The following is a 23,432-nucleotide window of genomic DNA, read 5'->3' as shown; positions in this document are numbered from 1 at the left end:
CCATTTAAGTAACTTTCAGAAAGGACAGGACAGAGAACAGAACAGTAGTGGGGGAGGGAGCTCAGTTAGCTGGCAGAGTGCCTGCCTTGTTTGTATAAGGCTGGGGGTTGGCCTTATGCCAAGGTGGTTCACACCTGTAGTGCCAGGTAGAGATGATGGATCTGAAATTTAAGGTCATCCTTTGCCACATAACAACTTCAAAAACAGCCTGAGCTATATGAGACTCTGTCTTAAATAAAACAAAACAAAACAGAAAAAGAAAAGAAAAAAAGACTAAAAAAAAAAAAGGAAAATGACAAAACATAAATTATTAAGAGAGGAAACTCAGGGTAGTGGTGCATAACTCACAATGCTGCTGATGTAAAAAGATCAAGGGTTCAAGGTCAACCTAGGCTACTTGACAGAACCTTATTTTGAACAGGGCTGAGGTTGCAGCTCAGTGGCAGAGCATCTGCCTAGCATGCCTAAGGGCTCCATCTGGGGGTGGGGACTAAAGATATTCTAAAACAAATCAGTAAGTTTGCTCATAACATAGCCTCAATTCTTTAATCTCTACCAAAAGCAGCATAATAATGTAACTGACAGGTAATTGTACACATTTATTATACCAATAGATGACCACCTTGGCTCACTTCATCTTCTTTATGAGACAAGCATCTCTTGGCTAGAGCTCCTGCCCCTAAGTTTACAACAGCACTTATTACTTACACCAATATAGGCTTTCCTGATATCCTAGGATGTCTTAGCACTTCTGACATTGTCTCTTTTGTTTCTTCCATTCTCTCTTCATCACTGGAATCCACAACAAATATTACCCCATAGGACTCAGCATAGTAATTCTTCCAAATTCCCCGAATTCTTTTTCCACCTCCTAAGTCAAAGATGGTAACTTCAAACTTCCCTTGTCTAAGATCAATTTTAGAAAATCCAACAGTGGGAGCTACATCTTCAGGATGCTCTGTTTCAAATGATACAAAAGAAAAAAAAAAGGAATCTTTAGACCTTAAAAGCATTACTTTATCTCTACAACATAAATTATCTAACAAGTATTATTCGTATATTATTACAAAATGGAAAATATCATTTGCTGATGCAATACACACTACTTGTAAACACCCTAGTGTGAGAGAAGGGTTAATAAACTAAATATCCAACTAGAATTTTCACTACACACACACAGGAATCTGGTTTTTGGTTGGTTGGTTTTCTGACACAGGGTTTCTCTGAGTAGCATTGGCTGTCCTAGAACTTGCTGGCCTAGACTTGTCCTGGAACTTATGGATCAGGCTGGCCTAGAACTCAGAGATCGCCTGCCTCCCGAGTACTGGGATTAAAGGCATGTGCCACCATTGCCTGGATGTTTTACTTATTACTATAATCTTAGGCACTTAATAAATACATGTTGAATGAATGAATTAATGAATGAGTTCTTGTGTTAAGGTTATCTATTCTCCAATCAGTTTTAGCCTTTTAATACCATGCCACTGAAGAGATTTACTGCAAATTCCATGGAAGAATAAGGAAAGTCAGGAATATTTTTTAAAAGAATTGAAATTTGAAGAATCAAAAATGAAAGAAGCTGCAAAGAATGAGGCATTTTTTTTCAAATCAGGCAAATTAAAGCTACATTTGGAGTAAAGAGATTTTTAAAGACCCTGCAAAAAGATTTCAAATTAAGAACTTCTATAGGAAAATGTTTCTTGTATGTTCTAATATACTCATGAATGGCAGATTTGGGGTGAGAAGAGGAACTTTATATCTGAAAACATGAACGATAGGGGCATGTTTACCTGCTGAGGAGCCCTGAGAGACACAGAAAACTCACAACAGGAAACGGGGACAAGCTAAGGCTGGGGACAAGCTAAGGCTGGGAACAAGGAGAACCAAAGAGTGACAAGTGAGAAATCCAGCAAGCAACAAGGGATTAAACACAGACAGACACTGGGTCACACTCTCAGCAGGTTTATTTGGCTTGGATTGGCTTTGGAGACAAGGTCACTCATGTAGCCTAGGCTAGCCTCCAACTTGTGATTCTCCTGCCGCAGTTTCCCCAGTGCCTGTATGACAAGCATGTACTAGCACGCCAGGCAAAACCTTCCATGGACACAGATGGAAGCCAACTGAACAGGGTCCTGAAAACAGGAAAGAGGAGCTGCTGAGGGTCCCTGACATAGCAATTACACAATTCGGTGATTAGAGCACTGCTCTGCTGACTGAATAGGAATATCAGGCCATTTTCTTTTTCCTCAGAGAGTAAGAAAATTAAAACAAAAGGTTGGAAGAGAGAGCTTATTGAACATTCATAGAACTTACAGAGTCAGCTGATAGAAAACTTTATTGTCATGTGTGCCTCTTCCATCTTCTCCTTATAAATAGGAATATACTATAAATCTTTCTCTATAGGACTTTGTTTATAGCTGTATGGTTCTAGAGTAGCCAGTTACTACAAAAAGCTTTCAATGGCTTTTCATGATATTAAATGGATTAAAAACCGCTCCTCAGTTGTACCAGATACATCTGCAGCTCCCAAAAACAAAATGTCACTAGTCGTCCACTCTACTACATGGACTCAGCATAAACTATTCCCAGCATACAGAATTTTTCATTAAACGACACTGGTTGTTTATAGTGACTGCTTCCTACATTTAACAAAACATTCACTATGGTAAATGTGGAAAGCATGCTCTACAATTAATTATAGCTGAGAAACAGGCTCACAAGGTCTCACATTCCTTCTCAGGAAGCACCCAGAGCAGCTTTGGCACTGCTTGTGACACTTAGCAGAGCCATTCCAAGCCACATTTCTGCTGCTAATTTCTTCACTGATAAAACGACAAAGGGTAAGGCTAGATGTAATAAAGTAGCCTGACTTTTCAGAAACAGGATCACACAGGAACTTAACCCGGAGCTTGGGGCTGGGAGACAGCTCCGTTGGTAGAGTGCCTGCCTGGCTGCTTCAGTAAAATCCACAGCACTACATAAGTCAGGCACAGCCGGCTGGAGAGATGGCTCAGAGGTTAAGAGCACTGGCTCTTCTTCCAAAGGTCCAGAGTTCAATTCCCAGCAACTACATGGTGACTCATAACCATCTATAATGAGATCTGGTGCCTCTTCTCGCATCTAGACATACATGTGGGCAGAATACTGTATAAATAATACACAATTTTCTAAAACAAATAAATAAATCAGACATGGTGATGTTTAACTGTAATCTCCGCATCTGGGGGCTATAGGCATGAGAATTAATAAAGAATCTGACAACAACTACTCAATAATATTAACAACAACAAAAGTAATAATAGAGTAATCACAGCCAGGAAAAGATTGTTATCTTCACGTATAAATTGAAAGACACCCCAAGAAAAGTACCAGTAAACACAAAGTCACTATGCTGGAGTATGGGCAAGGGAGTCAAAATTAGAGCAAATGCTAATTTGATGAAAGAACTTTATTAGGGACCAGGGTGAAAAGATAAACTAGGTATGGGTGCCATCCTCAAAGCACACACAGTGCAAAGTACAAAGCTCAGAGGGCTGAAGAGCTGGCTCACTGCTTAAGAGCATTGACTGCCCTTCCAGAGCAGCAGGCTTTGATTCCCACCACCATGTGGCAGCTCACAACTGTCTCTCACTTCAGTTCTGGGAGATCCAATACCTTATTTTGGCCTCTGTGGGTACCAGGCGTATAACAGACATTCAGGGAAACAAAACATTCATACAAATAATAAAATAATTGTTAAAAATAGAGAGATCAAATATGAAAAAAATTACACAGAATATGTGTTTTGTGAAAAGACTGTGAAGATCCTATGAGGGAATTCAAATCAAAGATGAGGGGAAGGAGTAAAACGGTCAAGAGCAGCTTCAAACACTAAAGAGAGTAAGAATAAAGTCTCAGACAAGACACAATTAGAAGGGACTGGAGAGAAGCGTCCTAGGTAGAGAACAATGTAAGCGGAGATAAAGTGGTAAAAATGGTACTCGTGAGCTGGGCATGGTGGCGCACACCTTTAATCCCAGTACTTGGGAAGCAGAAGAAGGAAGATCGCTGTGAGTTCAAGGCCAGCCTGGTCTACAAAGTGAGTCCAGGACAGCCAAGGCTACACAGAGAAACTCTGTCTTGGGGGGGGGGGGGCGGTCAGAAAAGAAAAGAAATCACCCTCATAACCCATTCAGTATTAAGAAACTCTTGGGTTGAGGCTTTAGTTCAGTGGGAGGGCCCTTGTGAGGTTCCAGGCATAGCACTGTGAAGAGAAAGGGGGGACTAGGAAAGGGGAGGAGGGTCAGAGGAAAGAGAGTAGGAGGGGAAGGAGGGGAAAGAAGAAAAGGGGAGGGAAAAAGTAGAAAGGAGGAGGGAGAATAATTGTTTTCAAGGTTACTTATGCCTAGCAGCACATACATATAATCCAAGCACCAAAGACTGAGGCAGGAGGATCATGAGCTTCAGGCCAGCTCTGTGTCAAAAACAAAACAATAGAACAGTTCAATGTTACATGCCCAGTGGAGCCAGGACCCTAATCTGAGCCTTCAGGGCTATAAAAGCCAGGGGATGCAATACCCTGGGCATCCTAACTCATGTTCAAGATTTGTACTTAACACAAATCAAGCCAGGCGCAGTGGTGCACGCCTTTACTGCCAGTGCTTGGAGGATCACTGTGAGTTCAAGGCCAGCCTGGACTACAAAGCCAGGACAACCAGGACTACAAGAGAAACCCTGTTTCAAAAACCAAAACAAACAAACAAACAAAGACATCACAAATATAAATACAGTTTCTCCCCACAAATCCTTTCCTGATGGTTCCTTGCCACTCCCTATACCAACTTCACCATCTATCATTACATTCTATTTTCTATACCTCCACAAAAGGGATGTCTGTGTGCACAAAGTGCTTACACCCCACCCATCCCTGTAATCTTTTATTTGTGACCTTTTACAGATAAATTAATTGACAGAGAGAGATACATGGTCCTCAATCTTTAGACTTACCGTAACATATATGTTAAGACAAAATAAGTCTAAGATAAAATACAAATACATAATGAATAAACAAACATTAGGTGTTTCTTTTTTTGTTTTTTTCCTTTTTCTTTTCTTTTTTTGTTTGTTCTGTTTTGTTTTGTTTTGCTTTTTGAGACAAGGTTTCTTTGTGTTATTTTGGCTGGCCTGGACTCACTTTATAGACCAGGCTGACCTTGAACTCACAGTGATCCACCTGCCTCTGCCTCCTGAGTGCTGCGATTAAAGGTGTGCGCCACTATGCCTGGCATTCATATGCAACATACAAGCAAAACAATTATTAATCAGATCTCTGTTCTGATCTATTATAATATAGTGATGGTATGTTAATACCAAACAAAACAAGAGATAACCCAAGAAAAAGAAACTTTTTACCCAAAATAATAGTTTGCAATTAGGAAACAGTATTGGGCAGAAATTCCCAAGAATTTTTTTAGTTTGGCCACATAAGAGTTTACAAAAGACACTGACTCCCACCCTCAGTGGCAGTTACTAGTCATGAAAGGAGGGCTAGATGAATTTGTGGTGGTCTGTTAAATATTTAACAACTGGTTTAGAAGCAGAGGGAGAACTCTACCATTTCCTTAGTGTAAATACTCTTACTATGACTGATTTCAAACTAATTCTAGCTACTAGTAAGATACCCAATAAGATACTGGGAAGAGATAGACAACATTGGCTCTTGCTGGTTAAGTTTGATTCAATATTTAGAAGCAGTAGTGGGGTCCAGAACACCCCGCTTCTTGGCCGTGGTGCTTGAACTGAAGTGACGTCAGCATCTGGTCCACGGTCCTAAGAGAGAGAGGCACGTGCTCCTCTTTTGCCACCTCCTTCCAGCTCAAAGGCATGTTGCTGAGAGCCATCCTAGGCCGAGTAGGAGAAAGAGCGTAGGGATGGCAGAGTGAAGAGGACAAAGGGCAGGGTGCCATCCTAGTCCTAGGTAACTTTTGCATGGGCAGAGGGAAATAAGCTCCAATTTTCTTGAACTACTATGACTTCGGACCTCTGTTATACCAGTTGGACCATTTTCCAATTAATACAACCATTTTGAATTTTTTATTTGTCAGGAAGATCAACAACCCAGTGAAGAAAGCAGCAATCACAATGGGGAGGACACTTTTAGAAGAAGCTATTATGACATAATAGATGAAAGACAGTGGGGTCTGGATTCTGAGCAGCAGCAATATGGTTAAGAAAAGAGGTACACGTCTCTTAAAAAAAGAAAAAAAGCTGGCACATTCAAAGGAAAAGGGGGGTTGAGCAGAGAGACAAGACCAGAACCAAAAATAAGTAGAAAATAGGAAGCATAGAAAGGATGCTTTAAGAAGGCTGTCTGCTATTCCCAAGAAGTATGGTTTAAATAAGGGGGACACGAAAATGAGTGAAACTGCCATTAGGGGACTAACAGCCTGGAGAAGTAGACACATAAAACAAAATGCAGCTAAGTAACAGGCAGAAACAAGAGTGAGCCTCGAAAGAGACTGTAAATGGTTCTAGTATTATTTCTCCGGATGGCCCACTGGGAACAGAGTTTATGGAAGAGGAGACACATGGCAAAAATGAGTCTTGGTGGCTCATGTGTGTACTCCTAGCAACTGAGGTGTTAAGGCACAGGACTGCTAGTTCACGGCTAGCTTGCGTTACTCCCTGTCTCCTGCTTTAATGGCATCAAGGAGACTGATCCTATTCAAATCTAAATTGTGGCAGTAGGGGGACACCAGAAAACTAGAATCTATCCATAGCATAAGTCTATTAAAAACACAAAGGACTGTACTATCTCTATCCAATTAACATGTAATAAAGTAAATTAACATAAACAAATAAATAACTTGGAAAAAATTAAGAGTGCAGAATGCACTAATTTTCTACTTACCTCCTTGGATTCCCTTTGCTGTGGCTGTCTTACCAGCATTATCAAGTCCGACCATCACAAGAGTCACCTTTCTTAAAAAAAAAAAAAAAAAGAGTCACCTTTCTTAAAATAATAAAAATGTAAGATCACTTTCTTTGTTCATTTAATATGCAGGGATTTATCTATTCACACAATATTTAAGGAGCATATATTATATGCAGACAATCTTCTAGATCAGCGGATCTCAACCTTCCTAATGCTGAGACCCTTTAATATAGTTCATCATGTTGTAGTGACCCCCAACCATAAAATTATTTTCATTGTTATTTCATAACTGTAATTCTGCTACTGTTGTGAATTGTAAATACCTGATATATAGCCCCTGATATATAGCCCAAAGGATCATTGGACGCCCAAGAGAGTAGCATCTCACAGGTTGTGAACTGATGTTCTAACTGCTAGGAATTTGATGATGAGTAAACTATTGATTCAAAAGCAAAACTTATGAAGATACCATTAAATCATCATTCTTTCTATTCTCCTATAAGCAAAAACCATAAAACATAATCTAAGTGATAGGAAGGAAATAAAGAATGAGCAGGGAGAGAGATCTGTCCATCCCTAGATGATGCCTACCCCTGAGCTATTGATCCCTACTGAGGACTCATCTATCTAGTTGAACCAGGAATTACGGCAATATGTCTGTGTTGCAAAGCACAGAAAGAATTCTTGCTAGGGGCTAGGCTCATCTCTGTATGTAGGTATACAACACCATGCCAAATAAAAATCTATAATGACAGGCTTACTATCTGCAGTAGTAAAATGTTTAGAAGAAACCTTCCATTATTATAAACTATAAAATACGTGTTAGTTCGTAGAGTAAAAACAACAACAAATGTCTAGCTCAGATTTGCAGATGAAGAACTATAAAGTTAAACAGTTTCTCAAGGGTCACACACAGCCAGCACCTACTACCAACATCTAGGGATCTCATAAACCTGAGGAAGGTATGTACTCGTCCTGCTAACCTGCTGACTCAGTCCCCTAGTAAAGCTCATGCCTGTCCAGGGGGATCTCTGCACAATGTAAAGGATGGAACAGCCCGTTAGCATTGTGGATCTAGCAAGGAAACTGGTTGGGAAACACAGAGAGAACTACAGCACAGCACGGCTGCCATGCTAAGACTACAGGGTAGACTGTAACTGTGACAGATCAGAGGAATTCAGAACTCTGGAGGGCACAGAAACAAGAGCTAAGCATTATTAAGCATTGCTAAATGTTTCTGGCAATGTTGGGTTAGACTTTTTAACTCTTTATACAGAACACATGTTCCAGACACCCTGCACTGGCCTTCGAAGACATTCCAGCTTGACCAGCCTCAGTATACTATAGATAACACTGAATTTATTCTTCCTAAGACATGGGGATGTGGGGAGCATCTCCTGAGTAACTCAGCAAGAAGCCAGTGATTGGTGGAGTATGGGGCTTGTGACAGTTCCTTACACAAGGTCTGTGGTAGTCTGTTCTGTGATTGGTGCAAATATAACCCTTCATTTGTATTCCACACCTGCCCCCAGCTATATAATCAGACTATCTGGCTCTGTTGGAGGGCCCAATCAAAGGCTTCTGTCAAGTGTTTCCTTTGATCAAAAGTAGAGAGGGGTCAGCTCATAACATGTAGAGAAGCTAGCAGGGATGGGTGGCAGCGCCACTCTCTGCAGGAATGGCAGCAGCAATGCTAGTAGAGTAGTAGAGGTAGAGGACAGTGGAAGCCAACAGTAGGTAGAGACAAAGATGAGGGCTGTGGGTCCCAGTTTCTAGAATAGTTCCAGGAATCTGCCAAGCCCTATGAGTTGAAGTTACCAATGCTCAAAACCTGTAACACCAACCACTGTAAAGGCCAAAGGTTTCAATACTGGGGGGTGAGAGTCAGGCCACCTGGTAGGCTCTGTGAGTCCTAGAACTTGGGTTTGGTGCCTTTAACCAGCACACACTGACAGCTACTACTGCCACCTGCTGTTCAAAGCTCAGGATTACACTAGCTGCTGAGGCACTGTTGAGTGTCTGGTTTCTGGAGCCTGGAATCCTAATGCCCCGGTTCTCAGGACTTAGAGCAATTAGCCTTTGTGTTTATCATCCAAGCTCGTGTGCATTTGGCACTCACAGGGCCATGTCAAGGAGCACTACGGCCACCTGCTCAGACATTACAAGTAGGCCAAAAGAAACCACGCATCCTTTGTATTAATAATATAGGTATACTCATTCCTCACCAACAATGATCCTAAAGAATGCTTGAAAACAGAATTAAGATGGCAGTCAAGGGTGTTCTTTAAATTCCAGGTATGGCTCTCTCGGATATGCACATTTACACACACGGAAAGGATAAAAGTGAAGGTGTCAGGCATTCCAGAAACAGGTCACAGGCTAAGTCTTCCAAAACCAAAACTGGTCAATTATCCAATAATCACCGATAAGATTCTATATATTAGTCATAAATGCTGAAGTATTTAAGATAAACCTATTTGCCAGGCATGGTGGCACACACCTTTAATCCCAGCACTCAGGAGGCAGAGGCAGGTAGATTGCTGTGAGTTCGAGGCCAGCCTGGTCTACAAAGCGAGTCGAGGGCAGCCAAGGCTACACAGAGAAACCCTGTCTCAAAAAAGAAACAAAGAAAGAAAAAACAAATAGAAAAATGAAGTTTACATTTTATGACAAAGAAGAAAATAATATAACAAACTGAATAGTTATAAATCATTCACTGTGTTAGAACCTCTTAAGTACTATGGGGGGCGGGGAAAGAATGACATAAATGAAGAAAAAGTGAACTGAGAGTGAAAGATGGAGGTCTGAGAAGTTTCACACAGAGTGATCAAGGCTGGTGTCCTGCAGAAGGTAAGGCCTTAAAGAGTTAACTATCTAACCCAGCAAGCGACCATGGCTAGTATAAAGGGGTTAAGGGAGGAACAGGATCTATCAAATGCTGTGCAATTCTGTGAAATAAAAGTGTCTCGGCTGGGCGGTGGTAGCGCACACCTTTAATCCCAGCACTCCGGAGGCAGAGGCAGGTGGATCCCTGTGAGTTCGAGGCCAGCCTGGTCTACAAAGTGAATCCAGGACAGCTAAGGCTACACAGAGAAACTCTGTCTCGAAAAAGAAAAAAAAAGTGTCTCTTTCAGTGGGTCACTGGGACCTATAATCTCACCATTAGAGGTACTGGGGCAGATTTGTACTGGTGACAGCCTATGGTCCTTGTGAGAACTTCTCTCAATAAAAGAAAGAAGGAAAAGAGGTGTCTCGGTGCTCACTACTTCAAATTAAGTACCTCAGAACTGAATGGCCTCCACTCTTCTCAGGCCTGCAATAACTAAGGCTTTGATTTAAATACCATGTCTCCATAGTTCAAAGACATTTCTCTCTATAATTTATCTTCACGCTGTGCCTTGAGCAAGGGAGGTACAAGACACTCAAGGCTTCAGCACTAATAAGAAGTTAGCCTGAAGTAGTTTCCAAGGGAAGTTTCAACACATGATTTATCAAAACAGTAACAGACACTACTGTATTACGATGTATCCTGGACCACTGTCATCCTAAGAGCTACTCATTTTTATAAGTGCATACTAAATCAGGTATGCAGGGACAAGGGCTTCCATTCCTTTTCCCAGCACACTCACAACTTAGCTCCTGCATCTGAAAGAAAGGTAATACGTTCCCGATAAAGCCCAACTCTGTGGCTCAGCTTCAATCCCTGTACTTGGACTGTGGAGGAAGGTGGATCTCTGAGTTTGAGGCCAGTCATATAGCAAGCTCCAAACCTGCTAAAGCTGTATAGTGATACTCAGTCGCAAGCCATATTCTGCCCTGTTTGTTTTTAAAACCCTAACCAGGGCATTTTCTGCCTAAAACTACAAAACCAAGTTCAAGCTTGGAGGCTTCTTCCTTGAAATCCCCCAGCAGACAACACCACGATGCCTTCTGTGCCACATCTTCACCACAAGCACTGCTTCATGGTTCCCTCAGCTAGAGCTTGTCCTCATCAGCGGTGCAGCACAGCGCCAACGGTGCCAGAGCGCCATGAACTCACAACTCTTCCTCTTACTAAGGGAGCACTAAGTGAAGCGAATGCATATGATTTCAAATTAAGAAAGCACCATATTGAATTTAATTCATGAAAACCTTTTCATCAATATGTGGATGTCATTCAAATTGTTTATTCCATGTCTAATTGAATGAATATTAATGAAAAATGTTTACATATTCATGGATTAAAGACAACAGAAATATTTTAAAACTAAAGTGATTCTTAGGAATTAGTAAATAAGAAGAAGCGATTGAGACACCAAAGATCTGATTATATATTTGCTTAGGTATCTACCTCAACGTGAAGATTTCTATAATCTAGGTGCTAATATCTGACACTACTCAGTGTAGTGGCTAATATACTCCAAAACTGAGTACATGAAAACATCTTACTTCAGGGTTTCTTTTTATCTAACATATTTTATATACATATATATACACACAAATACACACAAATACACACACACACACACACACACACACACACACACGTGCATCAAAAGTAATAATAGGAGGGTTGGAGAGATAGTTCTGCACTTAAGAACACATGGTAAGCCAGGCGGTGGTGGCGCACGCCTTTAATCCCAACACTCGGGAGGCAGAGGCAGGCGGATCACTGTGAGTTCGAGGCCAGCCTGGTCTACAAAGCGAGTCCAGGACAGCCAAGGCTACACAGAGAAACCCTGTCTCGAAAAACCAAAAAAATAAAAAAATAAAATAAATAAAAAAGAAAGAAAGAAAAAAAAGGAAAAAGAACACATACTATTCTTCTAGAGGTCCCAAGTTTTTTGTTTGTTTGTTTGTTTTTTGGTTTGGGCCCGGCTGAGGTCCCAAGTTTAATTCCCAATACCTACATCAAGTGGCTCACAACCATCTATAACTCAAGGGTTATCTAATGGCTCTGGTCTCAAAAGACAGTAGCACTCACATATACATGCACATATATATAGAGACTCCCACAGAGACTCACATATACAAAATTAAAACTAGTAAAAATGAAAAGAAAAAAATACACAGCAGAGTATCCAACTTTAAAAAAAAATCTATATTTGCCAACATCAGCAAATCTTTGTAGAGACCAATCTCATAACTTGTCAAAGTGTTGAAAACAAGTGACAATTGAGTTACAGCCCTAAATGAGACCTAGATATAGATGTATGAACCCCATTAAACTCAGGAAACATCTTGGAAGAGGGGTCAGAAAGAATGTAATAGTGAGAGATGGAAAAAGTCACTGTGAAGTGCTATCTTCCAGGAATGACATGGCCATTGCGCTCATGAACTTGCCAGAGCTGTGGTTAGCTGCAAATGATCGAGCCAGTCAATGATTCCAGCACAGGGGGTGTGTGTTGGTGTGGAGCAGGGAAGGGGGAGGGATATGGGGAGGCAGGTTTCATGAGGTTGAGGAGCTATTAGCAACTGATAGCTGCCCAGTGAGGAGGCATCACTTTCCTTTGAGAGCATCACCACTGGTAGGTTGACCACACTCAAGCAGAGAGCACTATGTGGACTTCGTGGGAGAAGAGAAGGAGGATGAAGAAACAGAGACGAGAGGGAAAAGAAGGAGAGAAATAAAAAGGGGACACATATTGTGAGGCTTGCTGGGAAGAGTTGGGAGTGATTAATATATACTGTATATATGTGAAATTACCTATGAAGAAATAAACCTGTCAACTTAGGATAATACTTACACTAAAATAATTATATAAATTTCTAATGTTAAATATATTGCGTATAGCTCGGCAGAGGTGGTGTATGCCTTTAATCTCAGCAAAGGCAGACAGATTGCTATGAGTTTGAGGCCAGGCTGGTCTACAAAGCAAGTCCAGAACAGCCAAGGCAACACAGAGAAAGCCAGTCTTGAAAAAAACCAATATATATATATATAGGTATGTATGTATGTATGTATGTATGTATGTACATATTATATTGCACATATCAAAGATAAAATAGTTTACTCAAAAACTGAATGGCAAAGTGTGATACATTAAGAACTCCATTACTGAAAATATTTTAAGCTTCATGAAGCAAGTTCTAAATTTGAACATAAATACAAATATGAGTCTCTGGTACTTTTTTTAAAATCCAAAACCCCACTGTTTTTATTAAATATAAACAAGAAGTACACAGATAAAAAGAATGCCAGACATTCCGGTTTAGTGCACAGCACACTAGATAATCCTTGTTAATCTGCATGTAAAGCTTAATTAGGAAATTAAGACCTCAGCAACTGCTATAAATGCTCTAGATTTATTTACGTCCATTTAGACCAAAACAAACAAACAAACAAAAACAAAAACAAAAATATATGGCTGTGGAGATCTATTCCCTCCATAAATGATGAGCCACGTCCCCATCAGCTTTACTGGACACACCGGTGCCCAGAAGCAACCAGATCATTCTGCGAGCTGCCTGAAGCTCTTCAGTCTGGACAGGGCAGTTGCAGAAGTTCACTAAAACATCTGAGCTAAAGCTTTGACAGAGAGAGATGCTAAAATCAAGAGGAAAGAAATTATTTTCAAATGGCAAGGACCTGTGGGAGGTGATGGGAGACGAGCAGGATACAGGACACTTAAGGATAAGTAACCTGTGTCTTTGTATTAAAACACTGGCAGATACTAAAAGTGAATATCTGACCAGTTTGAAGGGCTGACCGAGGTACTTCTATTTCCTGATTTACAATAACAGCTGTTTATATAACTCTTGCTGCCATGATGCTTTTAAATTACTCCTACTTTTCTGATGTTAAGTCTTGACATCGGACTCACAGAGAGCATGAGGAATACAAACTCTTCAGACACCAACAAAATGTCATGCCTCTTTTCTTCTAAACTCCCCTGTCTCTTTCCTGCCCTAATGAGCAGGGGTCCGAGTGTAAAGTACTGAATCTAACAGACACAAAGTGAAGGTAGAGATACCATACTTCTCTCCCACTTTTAATTACCCACAGGGTATCTATCTACAGCCTCAAAGAGTCAGTGCCTTGGAGAAAAAGCAGCCTCTAAGTCCTAATTACTGAAAGACCAAAGGTGGTGGCACACGCCTTTAATCCCAGCACTCAAGGAGGCGAAGGCAGGCATATCTCTGTGAGTTCAAGGCCAGCCTGGCCTACAAAGGGAGTCCAGGACAGCTAAAGCTACACAGAGTCACCCTGTCTTAAATAAACAATAAAACAAAACAAAAAAAGCAAGCCAACACATGATGGTAGTCACACACAGAGTAAAAGCACTTACACCTAAGCTAGAAAAGGAGAAAGCAGAGGAGGCTTGGCCCTTTGAGGTCACATCCCTAGAGACATAATCTCCTTCCTCTAGCCTTGATCTCTAAAACTCAACTACCTCCCAATGCCACCATGCTAGGGATGAAGCCTATGTAGAACATGCAGACCATTGTGGGGCATTGAGTCAAACCACAGCATGTGACTAACTGTCCCCTAAAATTGCTTAAAAGGTCTACTGTAGAGTCCTAACTTCTCTATTGTGCTTGTTTGTAGTAGAATAAAAGGACAGTCCCCCTCTACCACGCCTGGGTGTGGCTCCTGTGACGCATGGCATGCCTTTCATCGTAGCCATGCTGGATATGCTGCCCGATCCCTGGTTATCTGCTCAGCTGCCTGACTGCCTTTGTTCAAGTCACCCTCATTTTTACTTAATAGAAGTCCCATCCATACTGGTCATATTATCGCAGTACAGTGCTATATTTGTTCAGTTTTCTTATTAGTTATAATTATTAAGGTCTTGCTGTGTTTAAACCTTACCAATGGGGTGTGTGTGTGTGTGTGTGTGTGTGTGTGTGTGTGTGTGTGTGTGTTAGTTATAGGCAAATACATAGATACACTTGATACAGGGTTCGGTATTATTCAGTTTCAGGCATCGCTAGCAGTCTCTGAAAGCACTCTTTACAAACATACACAAGAACTACTCTATTCAACAGGAAGCCCACCAGGGACCTAGAGAAATAGAAGAACAAACATAACTCAGTATCCGGGATTACTCTTCACTTCTGATTTGGGTAAGAAGACGCCAAAATAAATTTGCTAACATGAAATACAGGTGAATCAACAGGAACTTGTGACATGGAAACAAGGCAAGGAAAAGCTTAATCATGGATGTGATGGAACTGACAATTCTGCAGAGGACCAGTCTCTCTGTACCAGAAATATGTTCTGCATATAGCTGAGGTGCTAACATAACGTCTGATTGATCATATATGAGGGCATGCCACAGAAACAAGAGGAGAACTTTGAGGAACACTTAGAATACAAAGGGAGGAAAGCAAATTGGTGAAGATAAAGAAAGCAGGAAATAGGAAAAGAAAAAAAAATGAGAATTCACTTCCCCTTAGTGGGGATGTCCTCTGCACACAGAGGAAGGGGAAGCAGGCTATCCAGATGAGACCGAATAGGCTGTGGTAATATGGGGGGAATGAGGTGCCCTTCTGTCAGAGGTCAAGGGGAGGGGAGTAAGGTGAAAGAGGGAGAGAGGTTGGAACAGGAAGATACAAGTGAGAGAATTACAATCAGGATGTAATCTGAATAAATTATTTTCAAAAGTGGTCTTAAATATCTAAAGATGGTAAGAGCCCATTTACGGCAAGAATCAAGAAGAATCCATGGCATTTAATAAACAAGAAGCAACTGGTATAAGAACTCTTAAAGGAGGAGCTGGAGAGATGGCTCAGTGGTTAAGAGCACTGACTGCTCCCTGTCTCAAAAAACCAAAAAAAAAAAAAAAAAAAAAAAAAAAAAAGCACTGACTGCTCTTCCCGACGACGTCCTGAGTTCAATTCCCAGCAACCACATGGTGGCTCACAACCATCTATAATGTGATATGGTGCCCTCTTCTGGCCTGCAGGAGTACATGCAGGCAGAGCACTGTATACATAATAAATAAATCTTAAAAAAAAAAAAAAAGAACTCTTAAAGGGACAGGACAGAAGTCTGTTATATGGAGTTATGGAATGGAAGAGAGAGGAGGAGGTAGGGACAGGACCACTGTGAACTGAGAATCCCAGGGTGAAAGAAAAAGAAGAGGTAGGAGTGGTTGCAAGGATATAGGGTGTAGAGGACGGTGGACTGAAAAATGTCCTTCCAAGGATGCCCACAACCCAACCTCTACCTGTGCATACGTTCCTGTACACAAAGGGAGCTCATCTTGGACTATACAAGTACATCCAAAGTATCACAAGGGTCCGTTATAGCATACTGTTGTGCTTGGTATGCCACTAGCGTTGAAGGAGAAAGGACAGGACCGTGACCAAGGACCTCGGGTAGTTTCCTCAGGCTGGAAAGCACAATGGGAACCGCATTCCTCCCCTAGAGCTTTCAGAAGGTAGGTGTATAACCCAGCAGACCACTTCTAACTTCTGGTCTTAGAAGCTAATGGTGATAAAGTTGTATTGCTTCAAGTTACTACTGCAGACGAGTTCTAGGAGCCATGGAAGCCAATAAGCTGAGTTTGGTTTGGTTAAGCAAGAAAAGCCTGAAAACATACACTAAATAAGTATGTTTGGAAGACTAAAGAGAAAAACGGCTTCTGATTTTCATAGAAAAAAATGACAAAAGTTTATTCTTATATCCCACAAGCCCTCTCTCCCATATAGATGAAGTATACTTATTTAAGTAATTAAGAATATCTGAATGTAGAACAAATGAAAGCAAGGAAATGGAATCCAGAGGACAGGCATAAGAATTAACCTGGGGCCAGGCATGGTGGTGCACGCCTTTAATCCCAGCACTTGGGAGGCAGATGCAGGCGGATCGCTGTGAGTTCAAGGCCATCCTGGTCTACAAAGTGAGTCCAGGACTACCAAGGCTACACAGAGAAACCCTGTCTCGAAAAACAAAAACAAAAACAAAACAAAACAAAAAAAGAATTAACCTGGGAAAGAAAAACAATTCTCTCTTTTCAGGAAAATGGAGGCAGGCTATATCCTAATAAACATAAGGAGGCAAAGCTATATCCTAATAAACATAAGCTATGAACAGAGGATGATAAATTACTACACAATAGTACCACTCAGGGTAGGAGGTAGTTTACTGAGCAACAGATTGATGCCATTGTGATGCTAATTCTTCATTGTCAGCAGATTTCTATTTGGAATCACCTAGGAGACACATCATTAGGAGTGTCTGTGAGCGAAGAGGGAAGCCCCACCCAGAACACACAGATTAAATAAAAAGAGAGAAAAGCAGCTTTACTTCAGCAGTCTCTGGTTACTGCTTCCTGAACCCTAAGATACGAGGAGTCCTGGCTACGAATTCTCTCCATCCTCTACCAACTCTGACTGCCCTCGCTGTAACGGACAGTGCTTTAAAACTTGGGCCCTGATAAACCCTCCTTGCGATAAGTTGCTTCTGTTGCGTTTTGGTGACAGCAATGAGAAAAGTAACCTCAGCAGCCATTCTTCAAATGCTCTCACAAATTTTCTCTCTTCAAGTGCTGTGGCATAGAAGTAATCAACAAGTTGGACATGTGAAAATGTTAAGACGTCCAGGAGTCAGATTCCAAGCTTTTAAACTCAAGAACTATATTGAGAAACCTGGATGACAGCACCTTAGCCAAGTGGTCAAGGTTAACCTTCCCATCAGTAACACACACTGGCACTATACACCCCTTGGCATGCTGTACTGTGGTACGTGTACTGTGGAGCACGTGCCTACAATGAATGACATACTGTCTCTGCAGTATTCTTCCCTCATTTGCACCACCTCACTAAAAGTACAAGGAATTAAAAGCAAATGGAGCAAATTAAGTAAATTTGAGCTGGGCGTGGTGGCGCACGCCTTTAATCCCAGCACTCGGGAGGCAGAGGCAGGTGGATCGCTGTGAGTTCGAGGCCAGCCTGGTCTACAGAGGGAGTCCAGGACAGCCAAGACTACACAGAGAAACCCTGTCTCAAAAACAAACAAACAAACAAAAAAACCAAACAAACAAGAAGTAAATTTGTATTCATTCGGCAAACAGCCTCAAAACCCTAAACAGTGCTAGTCAAAGGGACTTCACAAATAGCAACTCTTACAGACTGAGGAAGGTGAAAGAACCAGAGCAAATGAGTGTGGGACTCTAGACTGGACTGCTCACACGTACACACTGAAAAGAAACAAAGGTGATTAGTGGAAAAGCTAGCGAGCTTGTAATACAGTATGCTGTTAATTATATTACACTGATGCTGCTTTCATGGTGGTACTAAATCTCAAAAAAAAAAATCTAGCACTATACTATATGAATTCTACTGGGGCATGTAACTTGTCTGTGGGTCTAGAACTATAGTCAATTCAAGGTGGATTTACATGGCTTGAAAGCCTCGGTTCAGGTTCTGACCTGTATGGCAAGTATGGCTTGAAAACTGGCTAGGTTTCTGGCCCTCATTATTAACCCAGTCGGGTGGGTTAATACTGGCTCTCAGCCTCCTGCCTAGTACATACCAACTAAATCTAATTCACTCAATGGATTGTGGGTTATCAGTAAGCAAATGAACAAAAGGGCTTAACAGAAGGACTTGCATGTGAAGAATACAGAATCTATTAGATGAACCAACATAATCGCTAAGCATATTCTGAGCATTAACTATCACTGCACTTTCCTCTCACATTTGCAAATATATTTTCAAAAAATGTATAAAGAATCACAATATCAGGAAGCACACCTAAAACTTAAAAAAACAATAAGCAGAAAACCTAACTACTCTAGAAGCCATTTTTCATGACTTGGTGTAAAAAAGTAAAGCCTTTTTGTTTTGTTTTGTTTTGTTTTAAAGACAAGGTTTCTCTCTATAACCTTGGTTGACCTGGACTTGCTCTGTAGACCAGGCTAGCCTCAAACTCACAGAGATCTGCCTCCCTGAGTGTTGAGAATATAGGCATTCACCACTGTGCCTGGCTTATTTTTTTTTTTTATAACCAGTTTGCTTGCTTCTCCTTTATTCCTGAAAATTAAATAGAACTCATGCTAAGAGTATTTATGTAAGCACAGTTATTGGTAACGGATGAGCAAATACTAGATATTTGGTAAACAGCTACTCAGTCACCTTTATGAATCAGGCATTAGGCAATGACACTGTAGTTAGGCATAATCTAAGTTGGTTTCAAATAGTTGTGGCGCTCATGCTATTCACAGTTGAGAAATATATTAAGATACAATCTGGAACAGCACGATAAAACAGAAAGATAATGCAAGTCTTAAAAATTAGAGAGAGAGAGAGAGAGAGAGAGAATGTATCACTTAACTTGGTTATGCAAGATTATCATTTCAACATGCAGTGGTCTTTAAAGAGACTGTCATTACCTTCACTATAAAACCTTCCAAATCCCCTCCATCTCTTCACTGACAGCACCTCAACACAGGTAGTACAGATCAAAGTGCTGGTAATAAACACAACCCACCTGACTTGTAAAGCTGTATCTTAACTATGTTTTAGTACTAAAAATCCTCTTGCACTTACTTAGAAATCAACACATCTTTCCTCCCTGAACTGTCTGTTCTTTAAGCAAGCCTCAAAGACTACGCTGCTGTTACTATGAAAAGTCAATACTAAAAATAATGAATTTAAAACATCTGATTGTACTCATGTTCTAACACTGTCCTAAAAATTCATTCTTTAAAAACAAGCATGGGAAAGTATGAACGGGCACATGTTCCTATTCCCAAGCCTGAGTAGAAGCCATGAAAGCAGTCACAACATGATTAAGGTCCTAGCGCACGCAGTGCGGAAGACACCTTCGGTTGTTGGAGGTGATTCTAACCCTTACACTTAAAACGGTCCAACCCAGAGTAGATAAGCTGAAAAGAATTCCAAGTTTTGTTTAAAGCAAATTTCTTTTCCAAATACAGACGTGTGTTTTCCTATAAATGTGTGAAGTGTTGCTTTTCGGGTGCATTCTTTAAAGAACTGCTCATCATTATGACATATATTTATCTGTGAAGTGTGGGGATTAAACAAAAAAACACTTTGGCTAGATTTTGTCTATGGTCTAATTCCAAAACATAAGTATCAATAGTTATAAAGAGAAACACTCCATAGTTTGGGCTTCTGGAGTTCAGTAGCATCAGTTTCACTGACTCCATCCTAACACGGTGCCTAGTACACGTTAACTTTCTTGACAGTATTTATTGAATGAACAGCCCAGTAACATGCATCGCACATTAACACATGTACTAATTCATAAGAAGCAAAAGACTTTTCAACTTGATTATACTATCGTGTACATGAAAACTGCGACTGAGTTACAGCCAGGAAAACACTACCCTTCACACACTCTAATTGAATCCAACACTTCTTAGGCACAGATATTATCACGCTCATTTAATAAATAAGGAAGGTGAGCCAAATGTGATTGAATCACATAATTACTAAGGAGTGGAGCCAAACAGCCAAACAAAACAGTGCAGTCATGTTTTCAGATGTGTACGGGACAGATGAGATGGAAAGAGCTACAACGGGATGGATGTGTTTATTAGGAAAACTGTACTTCATACCACTTTTTAAAAACTTTTCCATTACAAAAGGCTTTGAAGAAAACTACAATGGATAATTGTCTCCCTCCCTCCCTCTTCACACAGGGCACACTCACAACGCGTCTAAGAAACGTAAAACAATTTGAAATACATGTACACATGCCGTGGATTAAAACTTGGTCAAGCAGACAAGAGAGGCTACATACACTTCCAAGCTCTCTCTCCAGGGACGGTCCCATGGGAAAGGACAGTATGCCCCCCAATCACCCACCCCCACCCCACCCCACCCGAGACCTAGCCGACTCCTCCCACGCCTAGGGAAGAGGCGGCGCCCGCCCAGGACCAGGGGCGCGGTCGTCCCCATCCCTGAAGGCAGTGGGCCCCGCGCCCCAGCCTACCTGACAGGCTCCCGCCACCGCTTGAACAAGTTGCAGCAGTTGGCCATCAGATTGAACATCCCAGGTCTCTCCTCCCGCCACCACCCATCCGAGCCTCGGGCGGGGAAGGGCCCCGAGCTCCCCGGCCCGGCTCAGGTGTCCCACGTCCTGTCCCCAGGCTCCCCTAGGGTGGACTGGCCAGGAGGGCAGGCCGGGAGGGCGGTGACCCGGACAGACCGCAGGGTCCGGCCCCCCTAACCGCGTCCGCCCGCCGCCCCGGGACAGTGCGATCACAAGCTCAGGGGACACAGGCGCGGCGTTAGTGGGACTCCAGAGAAAACCCCCGCGTCGACGTGCTGACGTCCCCGAAGCTCGGAAGGCCCGCCCACGGATCCGCCTACAACACGCTTCTCCAATCAGAGGCTGAAAGACCTACGTCCGGGGCTTCTGAGCGGCTGAGGACGCCTTGCTCCCCGCCCCCTGTCATTGGGTGGGAAAAGGAAGTGGGCGTGGTCTAGAGGGGAAAGGCGGAGCTCTGGGAAGAGGGCTCTGGTAACTAGGCAACCGGAGCGTCCATAGATAAATCCAGGGTTCCTGGGGAGATCACACACTAGCTCTGTCTATTCCCAATTAAAATGCATTGCCTGCCAGCCTTGCTGGTTCCCCTTCATCTCCAGTAACTCAGATGAGATCTAACTATCGCTGATGGTCTGCGTGGCATTTGTTTTGCTTTGTTCTGTTTTGTTGTGCAGTAGGGATGGTGATCCTCTGGGTCTCAGGCCAACTTTAGCTTAAGAATTCAGGAACTATACACCGAGGCAATTATAAATTAAAGACAAATAGGGAAAACTTGTTTCTTAAGTTGTCTGAACAATTCAGATGGGAGTGCGGTTTTAATCTGATGTCTATCGCTGTTATGTTAAAAAAAAAAAGGGTAATTATAAAGGTGTTACAATTTTAAAAAAAATATGTGCCTGTGGAAGAATGTGCAAACAGAAAAGGAACGAGATGAAAATACTGTGCACTTGCCACTCAAAGACAGTGATGATATTCTAATGTATGTTGTCCTAGGACTTTTAGCTACATAAAGTCATGACCATTTGATTTTTGAACTTTGAGACTGTGAATATTCTGGCTCTTTTGCAATGTTTTGTTTTTAAAGAGTTAATTAATGCCTGTATCTTTATTGGGGCGAGGCAAGTACTTTCCAAAATGTCTACATTAAAATATAAAAGCCATGTTTATCTATTCAGTTTCTGATTAAAGAGTAGATAGATAGATAGATAGATAGATAGATGATAAGGGCATTTCAAATCATAGCAGAAGTAAAAAAGCACTAAAAAAAATCACAATATTCAAGGGAAAACGATGATTTAGGGCTAGGATAGATCAGAGTTTTAAAGTAGTTCTTTTATACTTTGCTGACTGTGAACCCCTATATCCCTTCTGTAAAATAGGAATGAAAACTTGCAGTTACTGCAATGTTGAGAGAGATAAAGATCAAGGCAATTTCAATTTCTCTCTCTCTCTCTCTCTCTCTCTCTCTCTCTCTCTCTCTCTCTCTCTCTCTTTTATAGTTTTTCGAGATAGAGTTTCTCTGTGCACCCTTTGCTGCCCTGGACTTTTGTAGACCAGTCTCAAACTCACAGTGATCCACCTGACTCTGTGTCCCAAGTGCTGTAATTAAAGGCTTGCTTGTGCCACCACACCCTGCTTTTTTTTTCTTTTTTTTTTCTTTTTTTTCTTTTCTTTTTTTTTTGAGACAGGGTTTTTTTTACGTAACCTTCGCTGACCCAAACTAGCTTTGTAGACCAGGCTAGCCTGGAACTCACAGCAATCCACAGCCTGCCTCTGCCTCCAGAGTGCTATGATTAAAGGCATGCGCCACCACACCCGGTCTGCTCAGGGCCATTTCTGATAAGCAATAGCAGGCTTTAAAATTACTGTCACTTGTCTCATAACCATATATGATGCACCATAGCCACCCATCTTCTTACCCACCAAGTGGGGTGGAAGGTCACAGAAGGATAAGGGAAAGGGTCTCCCTTAACTATCAGTCAGTTTGCCAAGGCTGCTGATGACTCAAGTTTCACAAACCACCCTCTGTAGCTTCTGGTTCAACAACCTTACAAAGCACTGTTGGTGTTGATGGCTATTCTTTCATCCAGTCTATGACCGAGTTTCTATCCCATCAAACCATGCCAAACAAAAATTTAGATGAAACTCATGTCTTCCTAATTATTCTCTCTTTTATCTTTCTCTGTCTCTTCCCTCCTTTGTTCCCTCGGTCTCTTTCCCTCCCCTCTTTGCAGTTTGTTTTTTTTTTAAGTACAAATAAAGCATGCACATAAGCCATGTATTTGCTTTCTTTGCTGTGCAGCCTGGCATTGGGATTGATGATCACCTGGGCTGCTCTTTCTTTTTCTTTTTGTCTTTGTTGTTGTCGTTGTTGTTTTTGTTTTTAAGATTTATTTATTATTTATACAGTATTCTGCTCCCAAGTGTACTTACACACCAGAAGAGGGCACCAGATCTCATTGTAGATGGTTGTGAGTCACCATGTGGTTGCTAGGAATTGAACCCAGGATCTTTGGAAGGACAGTGGTCCTTTCCACTCCCCTCACCTCCCCCCGTCCCCCGCTCCCCCCGACA

The 23,432-nt window shown here is 41.6% G+C and overlaps 1 protein-coding gene across 2 annotated transcripts in view; it reads right to left on the bottom strand.

Annotated features, from left to right (window-relative positions):
• Positions 1 to 21,156, bottom strand: part of ARL13B (ARF like GTPase 13B) — a 60,697-nt gene extending 39,541 nt beyond the window's left edge. For both annotated transcript variants that reach the window (XM_084800470.1, XM_084800471.1), the window contains exons 1-3: positions 20,802 to 21,156; positions 6,890 to 6,960; positions 709 to 958 (exon numbers count right to left, since the gene is read on the bottom strand). In XM_084800470.1, coding sequence (XP_084656596.1) covers positions 709 to 958; positions 6,890 to 6,960; positions 20,802 to 20,860 — 380 coding nt within the window. In that variant the 5' untranslated portion in view covers positions 20,861 to 21,156. The remainder of the gene's footprint in view (positions 1 to 708; positions 959 to 6,889; positions 6,961 to 20,801) is intronic.
• Positions 21,157 to 23,432: the final 2,276 nt, after the last annotated feature.

Source organism: Acomys minous (assembly GCF_964271855.1).
Source record: "Acomys minous genome assembly, chromosome: 11".
NCBI classification, from domain to species: Eukaryota; Metazoa; Chordata; class Mammalia; order Rodentia; family Muridae; genus Acomys; species Acomys minous.
This window is presented reverse-complemented; position numbering and strand designations above follow the sequence as displayed.